The sequence below is a fragment of the Rosa chinensis genome, chromosome 7, assembly GCF_002994745.2.
Source record: "Rosa chinensis cultivar Old Blush chromosome 7, RchiOBHm-V2, whole genome shotgun sequence".
NCBI lineage: Eukaryota > Viridiplantae > Streptophyta > Magnoliopsida > Rosales > Rosaceae > Rosa > Rosa chinensis.
In genome coordinates this window covers 59509404-59524261 of record NC_037094.1, presented here as the reverse complement: position 1 = coordinate 59524261, position 14858 = coordinate 59509404, and the positions used below count along the sequence as shown (strand labels likewise).

Here is a 14858-nt window from a genome sequence, read left to right as displayed (position 1 = left end):
ATGATATATAGATATAGGTTTATAAGAGTAACTAAATTTGACCTAGTTGATCGAATTCGAAACGAGAATCAAATTAGCTGAATGTTTTACAATCACCATAAAACATTACAATCTCTCAATTGAGCGGTTGATTTCTCTAAATTCATTTTCCACTTCATGGTTGCTTTAGAATGAACATCAACAATTTAATTGCAATATACGAGTCATACAACTTTAGGAGGCAAATTAATATAGGTCAACATCTTTGTAATTAAAATTGAAATTTTTATCTTATGTCCACGCACATCCATCGATGAAATATTTATAGACGTGCTGTGAAAAAATAAGCACGTTTCGCGGTCGTCATGCCATCGGTCAACCAAGAAAACATACAAGTGACGACGGTTGACCAATTCGATCGGATTCGAAAATATGGTGAAATTGGTTAAATTTTTTACCACATTCATAATTTATTGTAATAATGTCATCCAACGGTCTATTTTTCCATTTTCTTTGAATTGATAGGTTTGGAGTGTATGATATATAAATATAAGTTTATAAGAGTAACTAAATTTGATCTAATTGATCTAATTCGAAACGAGAATCAAATTAGCTGAATGTTTTACAATTACCATAAAACATTACAATCTCTCAATCGAGCAGTTGATTTCTCTAAATTCATTTTCCACTTCATGGTTGCTTTAGAATGAACCTCAACAATTTAAATGCAATATACAAGTCATATGACAATATTAAAATGGATATGAATGCACTTTAAAATTTCCAGTACTAACAAGTAAAAATTTACATTTTCTGTATCATCCAGTATCAGAACAGCACTTTCTTGCCCAACCACAATATCTAGACCCTTTTGATGTTTTTGGGTACCATCATCACGTGATATCACCCTATCACCAAAGTACTCTTTTTTGGGATCAAGCAACTTGGCCATTTCCAATGCATAAGCTCGATCACCCATAGTGTACGCGTACATTTCAAACATTTCACTGGCTTCCTTCAAAAATGTCCTAATGAAGGGCCTTCACTTGGTCATCATACGCATAAAGTCCAGTCTGAAAAAGCTGCCTTTCAACCCATCTGAAAGTATCGTATTGCAAGCAAAATCAAAAGATTCAAGTCAATAATCCTTAGGGTAAATATACAAGCATGCACCTAAGCAACCAAGAAATGTTTAAAAATGAAGCACTAAAGATGCTACACAAGAAGAAAGACTTCAAAAGACAACATAAAATACCTGGCAGTGAATCTGGTGGGCTCATCAAATATTCTTCTTCTGCCGTCATATGATTCAGCTGGGTGGAATTTAGCAGTGTATGATCAAGATCCAGTACCAAATAAAGTTTCTTATTATTTAGCGATTTCTTAATGTCTGTGTTGCGTAACCGGTCGATTTCATCATTATTAAGTCTCAATCCCTGCACAAGAAAATGTTTCACACTGTATCACATCCAATATCTAATAATGCAAAATAAAGCTACAATATATGGAAATGGATACATGCTGGATAGGTATCTTTCTATAGTAAATTTATAATTGCATCAGGCGATTAGTAAATGAATAACAACTTAACAACTCAGACCTGACTGGGACAAATAATGAATGCATGCAATGGTTATGATTGTTTCCAAACAGTAAGTTTATTTTTTGCATGAGGGCTTCAGTAAATCATGAATTACAGGTGACAGCTAATGTGAAAGAATAGTGCTGTACAAACTAGATTATGGAAAACCATATGCATGTATACTTCCAGTAAACCAAAGCATTCAAACATTTCAAATAGTCATCCAGGGCAGCACCTTCTGTATGTACCCAAATGTCACACCAGACTGCTCAATCACCTCTGGCCACAACGAAAACACATATCTCCAAATGACCGAGGATGTGCACACGTATCCTCCGTTGCCGATGCTTCTGCACATAATTGCAAGAAAAGCTCAAAAATAGGAAAGAGTAACTATATTCTTTGAGGTGGAGAAAAAATCATATTTGAAATAATATCCTGTGTTCAAAGCAATTTAAAACTTGGATGTTTATTAGTTATAATATCCTGTGTCCAAAGCAATCAAAACTTGATGGTTTAAGACATGTACTCTCTAGCTTTCTCAGCCACACACACGAACACACACACAAGCAAACACACGCATTTCTGTGGGGGTTGAAACGCTCACTAATACCTGAATACATGGTACATTCACTATTCCCAAATAATCTGCTTGTCTCTTAAAGAGAAAAAAAAATTACTAGTGGAAAAGTTTCCCGATTGAAAAAACTATTATATTTTCTTAAACAGGAAAGACGTTTCCTCCGGAACACTTTTGCCCGAAAATGAGCGTTTCCTTAGTTTTTTTTCTGGCATTGTTATGAAATACCATAAAACTTTTTCATCATCATAACTGAAGCATAGTGGGAAAAAAAATGTTCTAAAGTGCAAATTCAAAAATCTACCAAACAACGTTTTTCATCAAAACAAACAAGGCCAACAGCAAAGCAGTTGATCAAGTCTTTAGACAGACGACCAATAAACTTGATTCATATTTGAACATCTGTTATACATCTATATATATATACAGCCCACAATAACTGCACTTAACTTTTCAGCTTTCACCGATTTTTAATAGACAGGAAAATAGACCAATAGGTAGATAAACATAACAAAAATGAGAGAACAGGAGCACTGTAGTAAGTCTTTGAACAAAATCTCACTTACTAAGTAAGTTGGTCTCATGCATGCGTCATCTGAGACAGTTCAGAACACTCTGTACAGTATCAAGAAGTCTTCTTCCACTGTTTGGGGTTATAAAACAAACCACAACAGAATCCAAAAGATATCAATATCCTGACTTTTGTTCTGGAAGTCCTTGTGAAGTTGACCCATTAGTTTCCTCTACGCTTTCCAAATTATCTCCCTTACGCCTTTTTATCCTGCAATGCAAGTCACAAATCATATCTATATCGCTTCAAATAGAACTGAGACTTATAGTTTTACACAAATTGTAGTATCTAATAGAAACTGCTACTGCATTAAACACAAAACAAAGAAAATCTCCACACCTGCTCTCACTTTCAACATCACTGCCATCACCATCACCATCAGCTTCTTTATCATCTTCATCTTCTTCCTCTGGTGATGACTCTGAAGAACTGGACTTTAGTTCTCTCTCAAGCAACCCGGCAAAGTCATCACTGCTAGAAGAGTGTACTGGAGACTCGGCCAGACTCATCTAAATTGTACAGGGAATCGAATACTTTAACAAATGTTCACCTCAAAGTCGATGTAAATAGAAGATACACAAAGTACCTCAAAAAAACACCCCACAGAAAAAAGGATGAAGATTTCTACTATATTTAACCCCCCAAAACAGAAGGACATAACTTCTCAACACTTAAGGCCGCAACAATACCAATATTTCTACTCGTAGAAAATAAGAACAATAAAGAATGTAGAAAGGTAGCAACTTATATACTTTCACAGCTGATCAAAGCATTATTGCACAATGCTCAAAGAGCAACTAGGTCATGAACAACCAAATTGGTACCAAACAAAGACCTATCAAGTGATAAGAAGCTAGCAATTCGATTAATACTACGGGAATGAAAGAAGCGTAGAAATCGATTTGGGTGAAAGAAAGCAGTCAAGCGCGGAGGAAATCAATAAGCCTAGCATTTATTTTATGATTAATGTTGCATTTATTTTAGGACACAATCAAATTTAAACAGAGTACAGATCTCAAATCAAAGCTTGATGTCTCAACATACAGCCTGTTATTATCTAATTATTACAAAACTAATGCTTTATAAGACACACTTATTCCAGAACTAATACTCCCCAGATCTATGCCTGAATTTCTATTTCATAATTGAAGCTGCATCAAAAACGCACTTATAGTTATATATAAGCATACGATACAGGTTGTTCTTATATAGGTACAACAATGGTTTTGATAGGGAGGTGATATAAGCAGAGGCTAATTCTCAACTAATAACTGGTTCAAATTGTAGGAAGGCTATTTTAAAGTTCAGGGCTTCCTCCTACTAGGCTAAGCAACATATAGGATCAACAAATAGGAGTTCAATTGAAAATGATCATGGGAGTAACTAATTAAACAGGAGGGTTTTGGGAAAAACTTGGTATGCATTCTTCTCAATCCCTCACACCTATAACTTCCTATCACCCTTGCTCCCTTTTGCTCACTCCTCACTCGAACAAAACCGGAAGAATAACAAGAACAAAATTATTTGTATTGGATCTGCCTGGAATCAATTTCCTTTCGGTGCAACAAATTTCGCTGAATAAATTCACAGAATTCCCAAATCTAAAATTCTAATCAAATGTACACTTGAACACTAGAAAAAGTAACAAAATTTGCTGGAAATTGAAAAAGTCTGTTACATGAAAGAAGCTACTCACCTATTTATAAGATGAAAAATCAAACCCACAAATGAAACAATCTATTGTTGATATTCCCAAATCAAAAGCACACAATGAAAACCTAATTAATCGGCAAAAAGAAATTAAAATTGAAATCTCAAAAACAAAATGTACCAGAAGAACCATGATTGATGAACTTACTGAGATTTGAATGGCGTGGTGATTAGTCACCGTTTGAGCGTTCTCATCCATGAGACATGGCAGAACAGACTGAAATTTGAGAGTGAGATGAGTCGGCGAGATCTGTCGCGCAGTAGGATATCATAAAAGTGAGATGAGAGTGTAATTTTTCGAAGAGACGCTGAGCTGGTATTTTTAGAGTTTCATTTACTTTGTTCCGCTACAGTAGGATAACTGGATAAGCCGCTTCCCATAAGTTACTCTTCATTGGCTTCTGGCTAGGCCCCCAGCCCCATGGCTCTTAAAAAAGGCCTAGTTAATTGCCAAGCAAAAGCAAGTCTCTCATCCTCGCTAGGTCCTGATGTCTCATCCTCGCTAGGTCCTGATGTCTCGTCCTGGCTAGGTCCTGATATCTCATCCTGGGTAAATCGTTTTAGTCCCTTCAGGCCTTGTCGAGATGAAAAGTCCAGGTTCCTCATCTTATCTATAGAGGATGGTACTTCACTTATGGCTGTGCCACTTATAACAAGAGTTCTCAAAGAATCCATTTTTCCTATATGCTTGCTTAATTTCTCAAATTTCGAACAGCCAGAAAGAACAAGAGTCCTAACAGAACGCAACATATAAAAATCCTCCGGAAGGTCCTTGAGCTTAGTGCAGCCTTTAAGATTTAGCAAGGCAAGTTGAGAAAGAAGTCCAATGGACCTGTCAATCTCTGGCAAATTCACACAGTCTTTAAGGATCAAATGCTGTAGATTTGGGAGTTGTGAAAAGTCTGGTGATTGTGTTTGTGTTAGGTAATGTGAATGACTGAGATTAAGTATCTCCAATTTCCCAAGCCGGTGTGTTTTTTTTTTTTTTTGAGATAACCCAAGCGGGCCAACTTTGCAATGCCCAAAGAGGACCAAGCCGCTGTTAGACAACAACAAAAGAAGAAAAAGAAAAAAAATCAAAAATTCACAAAGAAGAAAAGCAGAGCGTGATGTAACGTATTAAACCAGAGGGAAGATGTTTGAAAGTTTCTTAATATACCCTGAAATACTCCCAATATTGTGCGGGACGGTTGTACCGCAGGTCCATAGAAACCAGGTAAATTGCATCCAGAAACTTATCTTCAGTGATCAGAGAGAAATCAGAGGATCCTCGCAAGCAGAGCCATCTTAACTTTTTGGGAAGCTTGTTGACTGCTCCAGAGAGTAGTACATTCTTGAGTTGGAGCAATTTCAGTTCCCTCATGTTTCTAAATGCTTCTGTACTGAAAGTCATGCTGCCAGATCTTTGCAAATTTAGAGCGAGTCCTTCAGTCTCTTCAGTTCCCTGTTAACAGAAGGCACTCAATTAATAAAATGAAGGATTATTCGCATGTGAGAATATGATTTATCCACAGGCGTGCGGCGGAGTCATGAATGCATTTTAACTTTGTTACTACCACAATGAAATGAGTGGATTACGGACACTAGAATATGAAATTAATGAAGCAGTACTATTAGAATTAGGAATAGGATGCCTATGCTTGTCTTGATTGGGCTGGGAGTACTTACAGATTCATATCTCAAAACATCTATTACATCTTCCTCACGCCACAATCTACTACGTCTTTCAGGGTGGTTCGGGGATTCTTGACGAACAATTTCTCTGCCCATGTCTCGAAGCAAATCATGCATCATTACCTTGTCTTTTTCATTAACAGTTACGAGGCAGCGTTCAGAGAGGACACTAATGGCTACACCTGCAGCAAGACCACAGCCTTCCAGTATTTTTATGACATGGTTTTTGTCCATTCCAATGAAGAAACGACATATGTGGAGGAATATGTGCCTCTGCCACTCCTCAAGTGCATCAAAGCTTATTCGGAGCTTTGACTGAATTTTGTCATCAGGAAATTTTTCCAATTTCTTCAGTGTGCTATTCCAATCTCCTATGCTCCTTCCAAAGAGGAAAGACCCTAAAACTTCAAGAGCCAGCGGTAAACCTCCACAGTAAGTAACCACTCTTCTTGAGAGTTCGATATAGTCTTCCTTAGGAGAATAATTTTGAAAGGCATGCCAACTGAAGAGCTCAAGAGCTTCTTCTTCATTCATTTCTTGTGTCAGATGTATTTTATCCGCTCTCACTTGTTGTAACAAATGTCGATCTCTTGTTGTTATAATAATTATACTTCCCAGACCAAAGGAATCACGGCTAATTGCCAATGCATTCAATTGTTCCAGACGATCGACATTGTCAACGATAACAAGTACCTTTTTGCTTCTAAGTCGTTCTCTGATCACATTGATGCCTTTGGAAACATCACCCACCCTTATCTTGGTTGGTTTTAAGACATCAGAAAGAAGTCTTTCTTGCAGTGCAATCTTACCCCTTGAGTCCTTTGCTGTTTCCCTAACATCTGCTAGGAAACTTCTACTGTAAACTCTGCTTCATGCCTGTCAATTAGATTCAGAAGCAGAACTAAGAAGTATAAAGAAATCACCACATTGACTAAAGTTTAAAGGAGAAAATGTTAGACAGCGACAAGCGTGGCTTGTGGCCCACCATTGTACCGATACTGTCCCAACTTAACCACCCGTTAGGTGTTGGGTTTTTTAATCACAAAAGGCCTCGGTACAATTGGGTGAGATCCACCCACTTATAAGTTATATTTTATTTGTCACTTTTCCAATGTGGGATCTTTCCTCTCCAACAGAAAAGAAGGATCAAACTGAAAAAATAGGAAGTAAAATATATATATAAAATAAAATAAAAAGGAAAAAAGAAATATATATATATATATATAATATAAAAAAAAAGGAAAAAAGAAGAGTATTACCTAGCAGCAATATCGAAGCCAGCCAAATTCGCCGCTCCTCTAAGAGCAGCTCTCCACCTTGCTATCTTATCTCTACCTTGATGTACTGTGGCTTCATGTCTCTCAAACGCATGAGCAAAGATACCGGTCTGGTTTCTGACATGTGAAGGATCGACATGATAGAATATTGGGAAAACCCGTTGCCTTTGTGTTTTTCTACACTCCATGATCTGCACCAGCTCCTCGAGACACCAACTCGAATCCGCGTAATTTTCTGAGAAGACGATGAGTGAGATCCTACACCCTTGGATTATCTCCACCAAATCCTCCGCTATGTTTTCTCCCCTTCTTAGTCCCTCGGCATCCCTAAACGTCCTGACTCCGGCACGAACTAGTGCCGCGTAGAGGTGGTCCGTGAAGGTCCTCCGTGTGTCTTCACCTCTGAAGCTCAAGAACACGTCGTACGTGCATTCACGGGACTCCGGTGGCCATGAGGATGGTGGCCCCGATGGAAGCGATGAGGATGATGACGATGCCTTCATTGGTGTAAAGGGCTATGGATGCAGTGGTTTAGATTTGAGAAATGAAGATGGACAATCGGTAAGAAGAGCAAGTGTTAGAATTTGTGGCTTTGATACCACTGTTGTAATTTGGTGCGGAAGCTTTAGAAGTAGTGGGCTAGGACAATGTGTTTAGGACTTCAGTTTTAGGAGCAAGAGTCTGGTAGAAAGAGTATAGTTTGAAAAAGAGGAGATGGTTGAGTAGTTAAAACAGAGGAGGTGTTTTGTATTAGAACAGAGGAGTTTCTCTCTGATACCACTGTCAGAATTTGTGGCTCTGAAACCACAAATTCTAACAGCAAGCTCAGGTCAGGTCAAGTAAACGGTTTGATTTCTTATTCAGAGGCATCATCAACGCGTTTCTTTCACCCAGTGACAGCGACCTTTTTTCTCCAGTTCTTGTTCATGGCCCCATGTTGGTTTCCACGAACCCACCTTTTCTTTTCTCATAATGCGTAGAGATGGGGACCGGATCCAAGAACTATTTTCTTGGCAATTTCAGACTCTGCTTTCCTTGGTCATTGCCAAGAAATGACTCTTAGGAAAGGAGGGATTAAATTGAACAGCTACCCCAGCCTTTTATGCAGTTAAATTCCAAGTATCCTATTATCAAAAGAAGGGAGATGCCTTTAGCTCTAGAAAAAGCAGAAAAATGATTAATTACATTTTAGTTTCCTAATTACGGGGTGTTTTCAATTTCATACCAAAATATCAAAATTTTATCATTTACGTAGCTTAGCTTGACTTTGTTTGTTATTTTCAGTGATCAATAGTTTTAATGATAGTTTTGATGATTTAAGTTATGAGGGACATATTATTGATGAAGTTAAGTCTCCTGTTCAGTCTTTTAATTCCTTTAGTGGGCAATTTGTGTAACGGGAAGGCAATAGAATTCCTCACCGGTTAGTAAAGGAAGCCTTGAAAATTAGTTAAGCTTTTCTTTGTTTGGAGTCGCGGCCTGAATGGCTCTATCAGTGTGTCAATATAGACTTTCAGTGTGAAGTCTAGTTTGAGAAGCTTTTACGCAATCTCTACCTATTGGTGATTGCTATCAACATTTCCACAACTCGTTGTAATTGATTCATATTCAATGAAGATGTAACGGCACCTGCGGCGATGAGGATGATGACCCCGATGGCTCCCATGGGGATGGTGGCCCCGATGGCAACGGCACCGGCAGCGATGAGGATGATGACGGTGGCGGCATTGAAGTAATTAAAGGGCTATGGTATGCAGTGGTTCAGATTTGAGAAATGAGTCAAATGACGAACAACTTGCTTCGCTTCTCGCATGCTCAACCTAAACCGGTAAGAAAGCCAAGGTCAAGGTCATATCGACGTCGAGTTTTATTTTTTATTCAGAGTTGATGGCTACAATTTTCTACGCGTTTCTTCTTTTATATTTTACTTCTTTTCTCAGTCTCCGGTTCTTGTTCATGGCCCCATGTTTCAATCCAGGAACCCATTCTTGGCCAATTTCAGACTTCTGTTTTGCTTGGTTATTTCCACGAAATGACTTGTTGGACACTGTAGCTATGAAGCTATCCCATGGAGTTCCTAATATGCAGTTCAAATCCAAGTATCCTATTATCAATGTAGAAGTTGAAAAGTCAACTCTATAGAAATTAGGAATAGAAAATTAAATTTAAACAAGTAATTATTAATGTAGAAGTTATGCGTCCATACATGTGCAGGAACAAGTGCCAAGACTTTAGTCATTTAGAATTTTAGATATACTTCTTGCATAGTGATTTTACGATTTTACCACAAATCAAGCAAAAGGTCATTAAGCCGAGATATGTGCAGATACTAATCGGAATCCGGTCACCTCCCAGAAAGCAGGGGTTCCCTTCCTCTTGTTGGAAATGGTCAAACCACATAATTAAACATCAATGTTTTAACAAGATATCTTAAGAAAGGCAAAAGACAGCATGGCAATTTGCAATAGTAGATACCATACATAGTTTGATTCATGACACAACAAATATACTACAATAAACAAAACTTTTTGTTATCGAAATACAGACTTTGAATCAAAATTAAAATTAAACATTCCCAGAAGCCAGCACCTGATTTGGTGTATTACTGTTTATAGATAGACGGGGGGCACCGGGGCGTAGTAAAGAAACTGCATTAGGAAAAGAGACTTATGAATACAAGGAGATACTATCTGTAAGGTATAAGCACACACCTACAAGGAGATACTATCTACAAGGAGATACTATCGTGCCCGTAAGTGTATATTTGTTGGTTATGCTGAATTCCAGAAGGGTTATCGTTGTTATGATCCACTTATTGGCACTATACATGTCTATCTTGATGTTGCGTTTCGTGAATTGGAGCCTTATTATTTAAGGGGAGGTTTGGAGTCTTCCCTTCAGGGGGAGGTTTGGAGTCTTCTTGTGAAGGAAATCCTCGAGATTTATTTGCATTTGAAGAATTTGAAAAATTAGAAGCTTTGGAATCAAGATTTAGAGTTGGAAATTCTCCAACTGAAAACGAAACAGAAACCGGGGCCGTAGGAAACGAAAAAGAACGTGGAAAACAAAAAGATGGTTAAGAAAGTGGAAAAGATGATGCCGTGGGGTCCAGTGGAAAAGAAAAAGATGATGCCATGGGAAGAGAACGTGGAAAACAAAAAGATGGTGAAGAAAGTGGAAAAGATGATGTCGTGGGGTCCAGTGGAAAAGAAAAAGATGATGAAGAAAGTGGAAAAGAAAAAGATGGTGCTTTTACCGGCCTACATCATAATCTGTCAAATAGAACAGATGCAGCACGCCAAGTCATCAGTGAGGATTCCCAAAGTCTATCAGAGTTCTTTCCCCTCTCTACATCGTCAACTGAAGAATCCGCTGCGAATGTTCCTCCTCAGTTACCTTTAATTTTGAATGAATCATCTGGGGTAGATAATATTGAGCCTAGGAAATCACAGAGGGTTACCAAGGGTATTCCTAAGAAACAATATGAACTAGATATCAAAACCAAAGCTAAATATCCTATAGCTAATTACATGTCTAACCATAGATTGTCTGGGTCACATGCACTTGTTGTTGATCAATTATCCATTGTATCTATTCCTAGTAGTGTACAGGATGCTTTGGCGGATCCTAAGTGGACTCAAACGATGAATGAAGAACTAGAGGCTTTGCAGAAAAACTTGACTTGCGATATTGTGACTATGCCAGCCGGAAAGAAGACTGTTGGATGTCGATGGGTGTTTACTATAAACTTAAAGCTGATGGAAGCACTGACAGGTACAAAGCACGATTAGTTGCCAAAGGATATACCCAGCGCTATGGAATTGATTATGAAGAGACATCTGCCCCTGTAGCAAAGATCAATACGGTTCGAATCTTAATTTCACTTGCAGCAACAAAAGATTGGCCTCTACGTCAGTTTGATGTGAAGAATGCTTTCCTCAATGGAACCTTGGAGGAAGAAGTGTATATGGACATGCCGCCAGGGGTCAAAAATATGCCTTGCTATACTGGCAAGGTTTGTAAGTTGAAGAAGTCTCTGTATGGTTTGAAGCAGTCTTCTCGAGCTTGGTTTGAAAGATTCTCCAAGTCTATGAGGATGTTCGAGTATAGATAAAGCAATTCGGATCATATCTTGTTCATCAAGCGTAGTCAGGGTAAGATTACCTCTATGATAGTATATGTCGATGATATGATTATCACAGGGGATGATCTAAAAGAGATGGAGGCTCTACAAAAGTATCTTTCTAAGGAATTTGAGATGAAGGACCTTGGGAAATTGAAGTACTTTCTTGGAATTGAAGTTGCAAGGTCTAAGAAGGGGATTTCTTTGTCCCAACGTAAGTATGTACTTGACTTGTTAGCTGAGATTGGGATGCTTGACTGCAACCCTGTTGAGACAAAAATCGAGATGAATCACAACCTCGCCATCTATCTGGATCAGGTTCCAACTGATAAAGGAAGGTACCAACGTCTAGTAGGAAGGCTTATTTATCTTTCTCATACTAGACCTGATATTGCTTATGCTGTAAGTGTAGTTAGTCAATTTATGCATTGTCCCAGTGAAGCGCATATGGATGCAGTGTATCGTATTTTGAGATATCTTAAAATGGCACCTGGAAGAGGTTTGTTGTTTGAAAAAAAGGATGAGTTGGAAGTTGTGGGGTACACAGATGCAGACTGGGCTGGTGATAAGACAGACAGACGGTCCACATCTGGGTATTTTACATTTGTTGGAGGAAACTTTGTGACTTGGTGCAGCAAGAAATAGAAGGTGGTTGCTAGGTCAAATGCTGAAGCTGAGTTTCGAGGTATGGCACATGGAGTTTCTGAGATGTTGTGGATTCGTAATGTGTTGAAAGATTTGGATTTTAAGCTCAAGAAGCCTATGGACTTGCATTGTGATAGCATGTCTACTATTGAAATCGCTCGTAATCCTGTTCAGCATGACCGGACTAAGCATGTGGAAGTAGATCAACATTTCATTAAGGAAAACCTGGACAAGAAGATCATCTGTTTCCCTTTTGTGTATACAGAAGATCAATTAGCAGATGTTCTTACGAAAGGAGTGTCAAGGAAAGTGTTTGACAACTCAATTGACAAGTTGGGCATGATTAACATCTATGCACCAACCTGAGGGGGAGAGTAGAATAGTCTGTAAATATTTACTTTCCTTGTAGGTGTAGATTATGTTTTCCTGTATAATTGTAGGAGATGTTTTCCTATTAGGACTACTTTTGTATCTCTATATTAACCTCCTATCTGGTAGACCTGTAAATGGACCGGATTTTGATCCGGACCCGCTCCAGATCCGTGACTATTGGACGGGTTTGGATTGAAAGTTTTGATCCGTTGATCCGTTAATGATCCGTTGATCCGTTAATGATCCGAATCCGTTAACCCGTTTATTTAACGAATCAAATATGGATCTAGGTCGATCCGATCTGTTAATGATCCGGCCTATTTTTGTAATAATAAAATATTATTTTTTTATTAATATATTATTATTTTTTAAAAATATAAAATATGAAGAATTTCTAATACAAATTTTTTGCAGAAATCTAAGGGACAGTCTATCACCCAAGATTCCAAGAAACATTAAGAATTTTGATAATGTAATTCTACTTTTAGTGATACTTTTCATGTTATTTTAATATTTTATTAATATCTTATGAGGTATCATGATATAAATTTAATATTACTATTTAAAATTTTAAAATATTTGAAATTATTACCGGTCGGATTAGCGGATCAGGTATCCGTTAACCCGGCGGATCGTTTGGATCGAATTTTTTTTTAAGTAAACGGATTTGGATTTAGGTCGATCCGATCCATTTACAGGTCTACTATCTGGAGATGAATAATAGATTGAAACATAACAAGCATATTGTAATTCTTATTTTCTACTCAAAGATCCTTCATCCAAGTTCCAACGCAGACAAGCCATGGATTTACCTTACTTGGTTAGTTATACATTCCCATTATGTTTTCTACTTTTCTACAAACCAAACACATCAAAATACAAAATTCCAAACCCTACGTTTGCTTCTCTTCTCAATTCACTTTTCCTAGCAAACACACAGAAATTACACAAGTAAAATAGTCAACAAACAGCACCTATATCCATCCGGAATATAAATATTTTCTGGATCTGACTGGAATATAAATACTTTGCTTAACTTGATCATCAGTTTCCCTGCAGCTTCTCTGGTTTTGAGCATTAATTCAATTATTGCTTGAATTTCTACCTTCCCTTTAAGCTCTTTCACTGCTTTTTCTCTTTTCTGTACTCATTTCGATACTGGAATTAAACTATTGGGGGAAGAATTATAAACACAACAAACAAAGATGAGAACAAACTATGTCGCAAAAAGCTTGCTGTTGCATGTGATATTACTCAAAGTGCTGATCAGATGACTCATGGCTAGGTCCTGACTGATTACCAGCATCACTTGGAAAATATTCGTATGGGATAGGCTCACACTCGATCAAATGGTATTTTCACTGATAAGGTTGGGATCCCATACAAGACTGAACCCAGTTTTCTTCACTCTGAAACCAGATCCAATTGCAACTTCAACCTCCACAAAGTCATCACCTTCCAAATTGAACTCATCATTTAACAAATTTACTCGCCAAATAACTTCATGTGAAGTTATTTCCGTGAGATGAGTTGGCTGGACAACAAAGCTAATAAGCTTGGTATAACTTGTAACAAAAATGGATACACCACTTGGCAGTGGCGGATCCAGGATTCCAAATTCGGTGGGGCTGGATATTTCTATATGGGACAACGTAATCCAGGATCACGCTCAAGAGTATTGATATTATTTGGTGGCTCTAAAGATTGAGAATTGACCACTGGAGACTCTGAATGTTACGGTTGATCATCAAAATTTGGAGAGGATATGGAAGGATTAGAAATCACATTTGAGCATGAAGTGTAAGCTATGACATGGCTTACATATGGAACTGGACATTGCTTAGAGTTCATACACTAATATGCAAATGTACATATATTCATATAAATATGGAATTTGATCAGAGTTTAAACAATAGGTGTATAAGCTGTCAATTAATCTTGACTTATGGATAAGCTTATGTATTATTTTGAATTCAAAATAGAAATACAGTTGAAGAGCAGTTAAATAGGCAGTTAAGCAATGAAATCAGTTTCTTTATGGATGAAACTGATTTGCTGCATTGCTATACATATATATGTCAGATTGGTCCCTTCTGATGCACGAGTTGTTCTTGTTTTTAGTCCCATATACTAAGAGAACATAAATGTGAAATCAGGAGAAGGCTATCATAGACAGTGGGAGAGCATCGAGTAAGTTTCTGTTTCATGTTCTTATGTTTAGTTTTCTGTAGAAATCAGTTTTCATTGAGGAGGATTAGATCTGTCTCAAAGGGATCCGTTAAGGATTTTCTTCCTCACTCGGATCCATCTCAAGGGAATATTACCTCTCTAAGATCTGTCTAGAG

General features: G+C 37.7%; 2 protein-coding genes and 1 pseudogene across 2 annotated transcripts; all 3 read right to left on the bottom strand.

The window, feature by feature from the left end:
- LOC112179133 overlaps positions 1-5363 on the bottom strand; it is a 39383-nt pseudogene extending 34020 nt beyond the window's left edge.
- LOC112178294 (disease resistance protein RUN1-like) lies at positions 4828-6630 on the bottom strand. Its single transcript, XM_024316453.1, has 4 exons — positions 6091-6630; positions 5582-5866; positions 5434-5461; positions 4828-5264 (listed from the first exon to the last, which is right to left on the bottom strand). The coding sequence occupies exons 1-4, from the start codon at positions 6628-6630 to the stop codon at positions 4828-4830; spliced, it is 1290 nt and encodes a 429-aa protein (XP_024172221.1).
- A 199-nt stretch (positions 6631-6829) lies between these two features.
- LOC112179134 (disease resistance protein RUN1-like) lies at positions 6830-8351 on the bottom strand. Its single transcript, XM_024317466.2, has 2 exons — positions 7356-8351; positions 6830-6972 (listed from the first exon to the last, which is right to left on the bottom strand). Exons 1-2 carry the CDS (start codon positions 7874-7876, stop codon positions 6939-6941), a joined length of 555 nt encoding a protein of 184 aa, XP_024173234.1. The 5' UTR covers positions 7877-8351; the 3' UTR covers positions 6830-6938.
- Positions 8352-14858: the final 6507 nt, after the last annotated feature.

What these genes read in the sequence shown, in the direction of transcription:
- LOC112179134 (XM_024317466.2), bottom strand. Translation starts at nt 7,876, where the DNA reads ATGAAGGCATCGTCATCATCCTCATCGCTTCCATCGGGGCCACCATCC. An exon ending in GGCTTCGATATTGCTGCTAG is followed by an intron (nt 6,973 to 7,355) that starts GTAATACTCTTC and finishes TCTAATTGACAG; the next exon opens with GCATGAAGCAGAGTTTACAG.
- LOC112178294 (XM_024316453.1), bottom strand. Translation starts at nt 6,630, where the DNA reads ATGAATGAAGAAGAAGCTCTTGAGCTCTTCAGTTGGCATGCCTTTCAA. An exon ending in AATATTGGGAGTATTTCAGG is followed by an intron (nt 5,462 to 5,581) that starts GTATATTAAGAA and finishes GTTGTCTAACAG; the next exon opens with CGGCTTGGTCCTCTTTGGGC. An exon ending in TCCTCTTTGGGCATTGCAAA is followed by an intron (nt 5,265 to 5,433) that starts GTTGGCCCGCTT and finishes TGAATTTGCCAG; the next exon opens with AGATTGACAGGTCCATTGGA.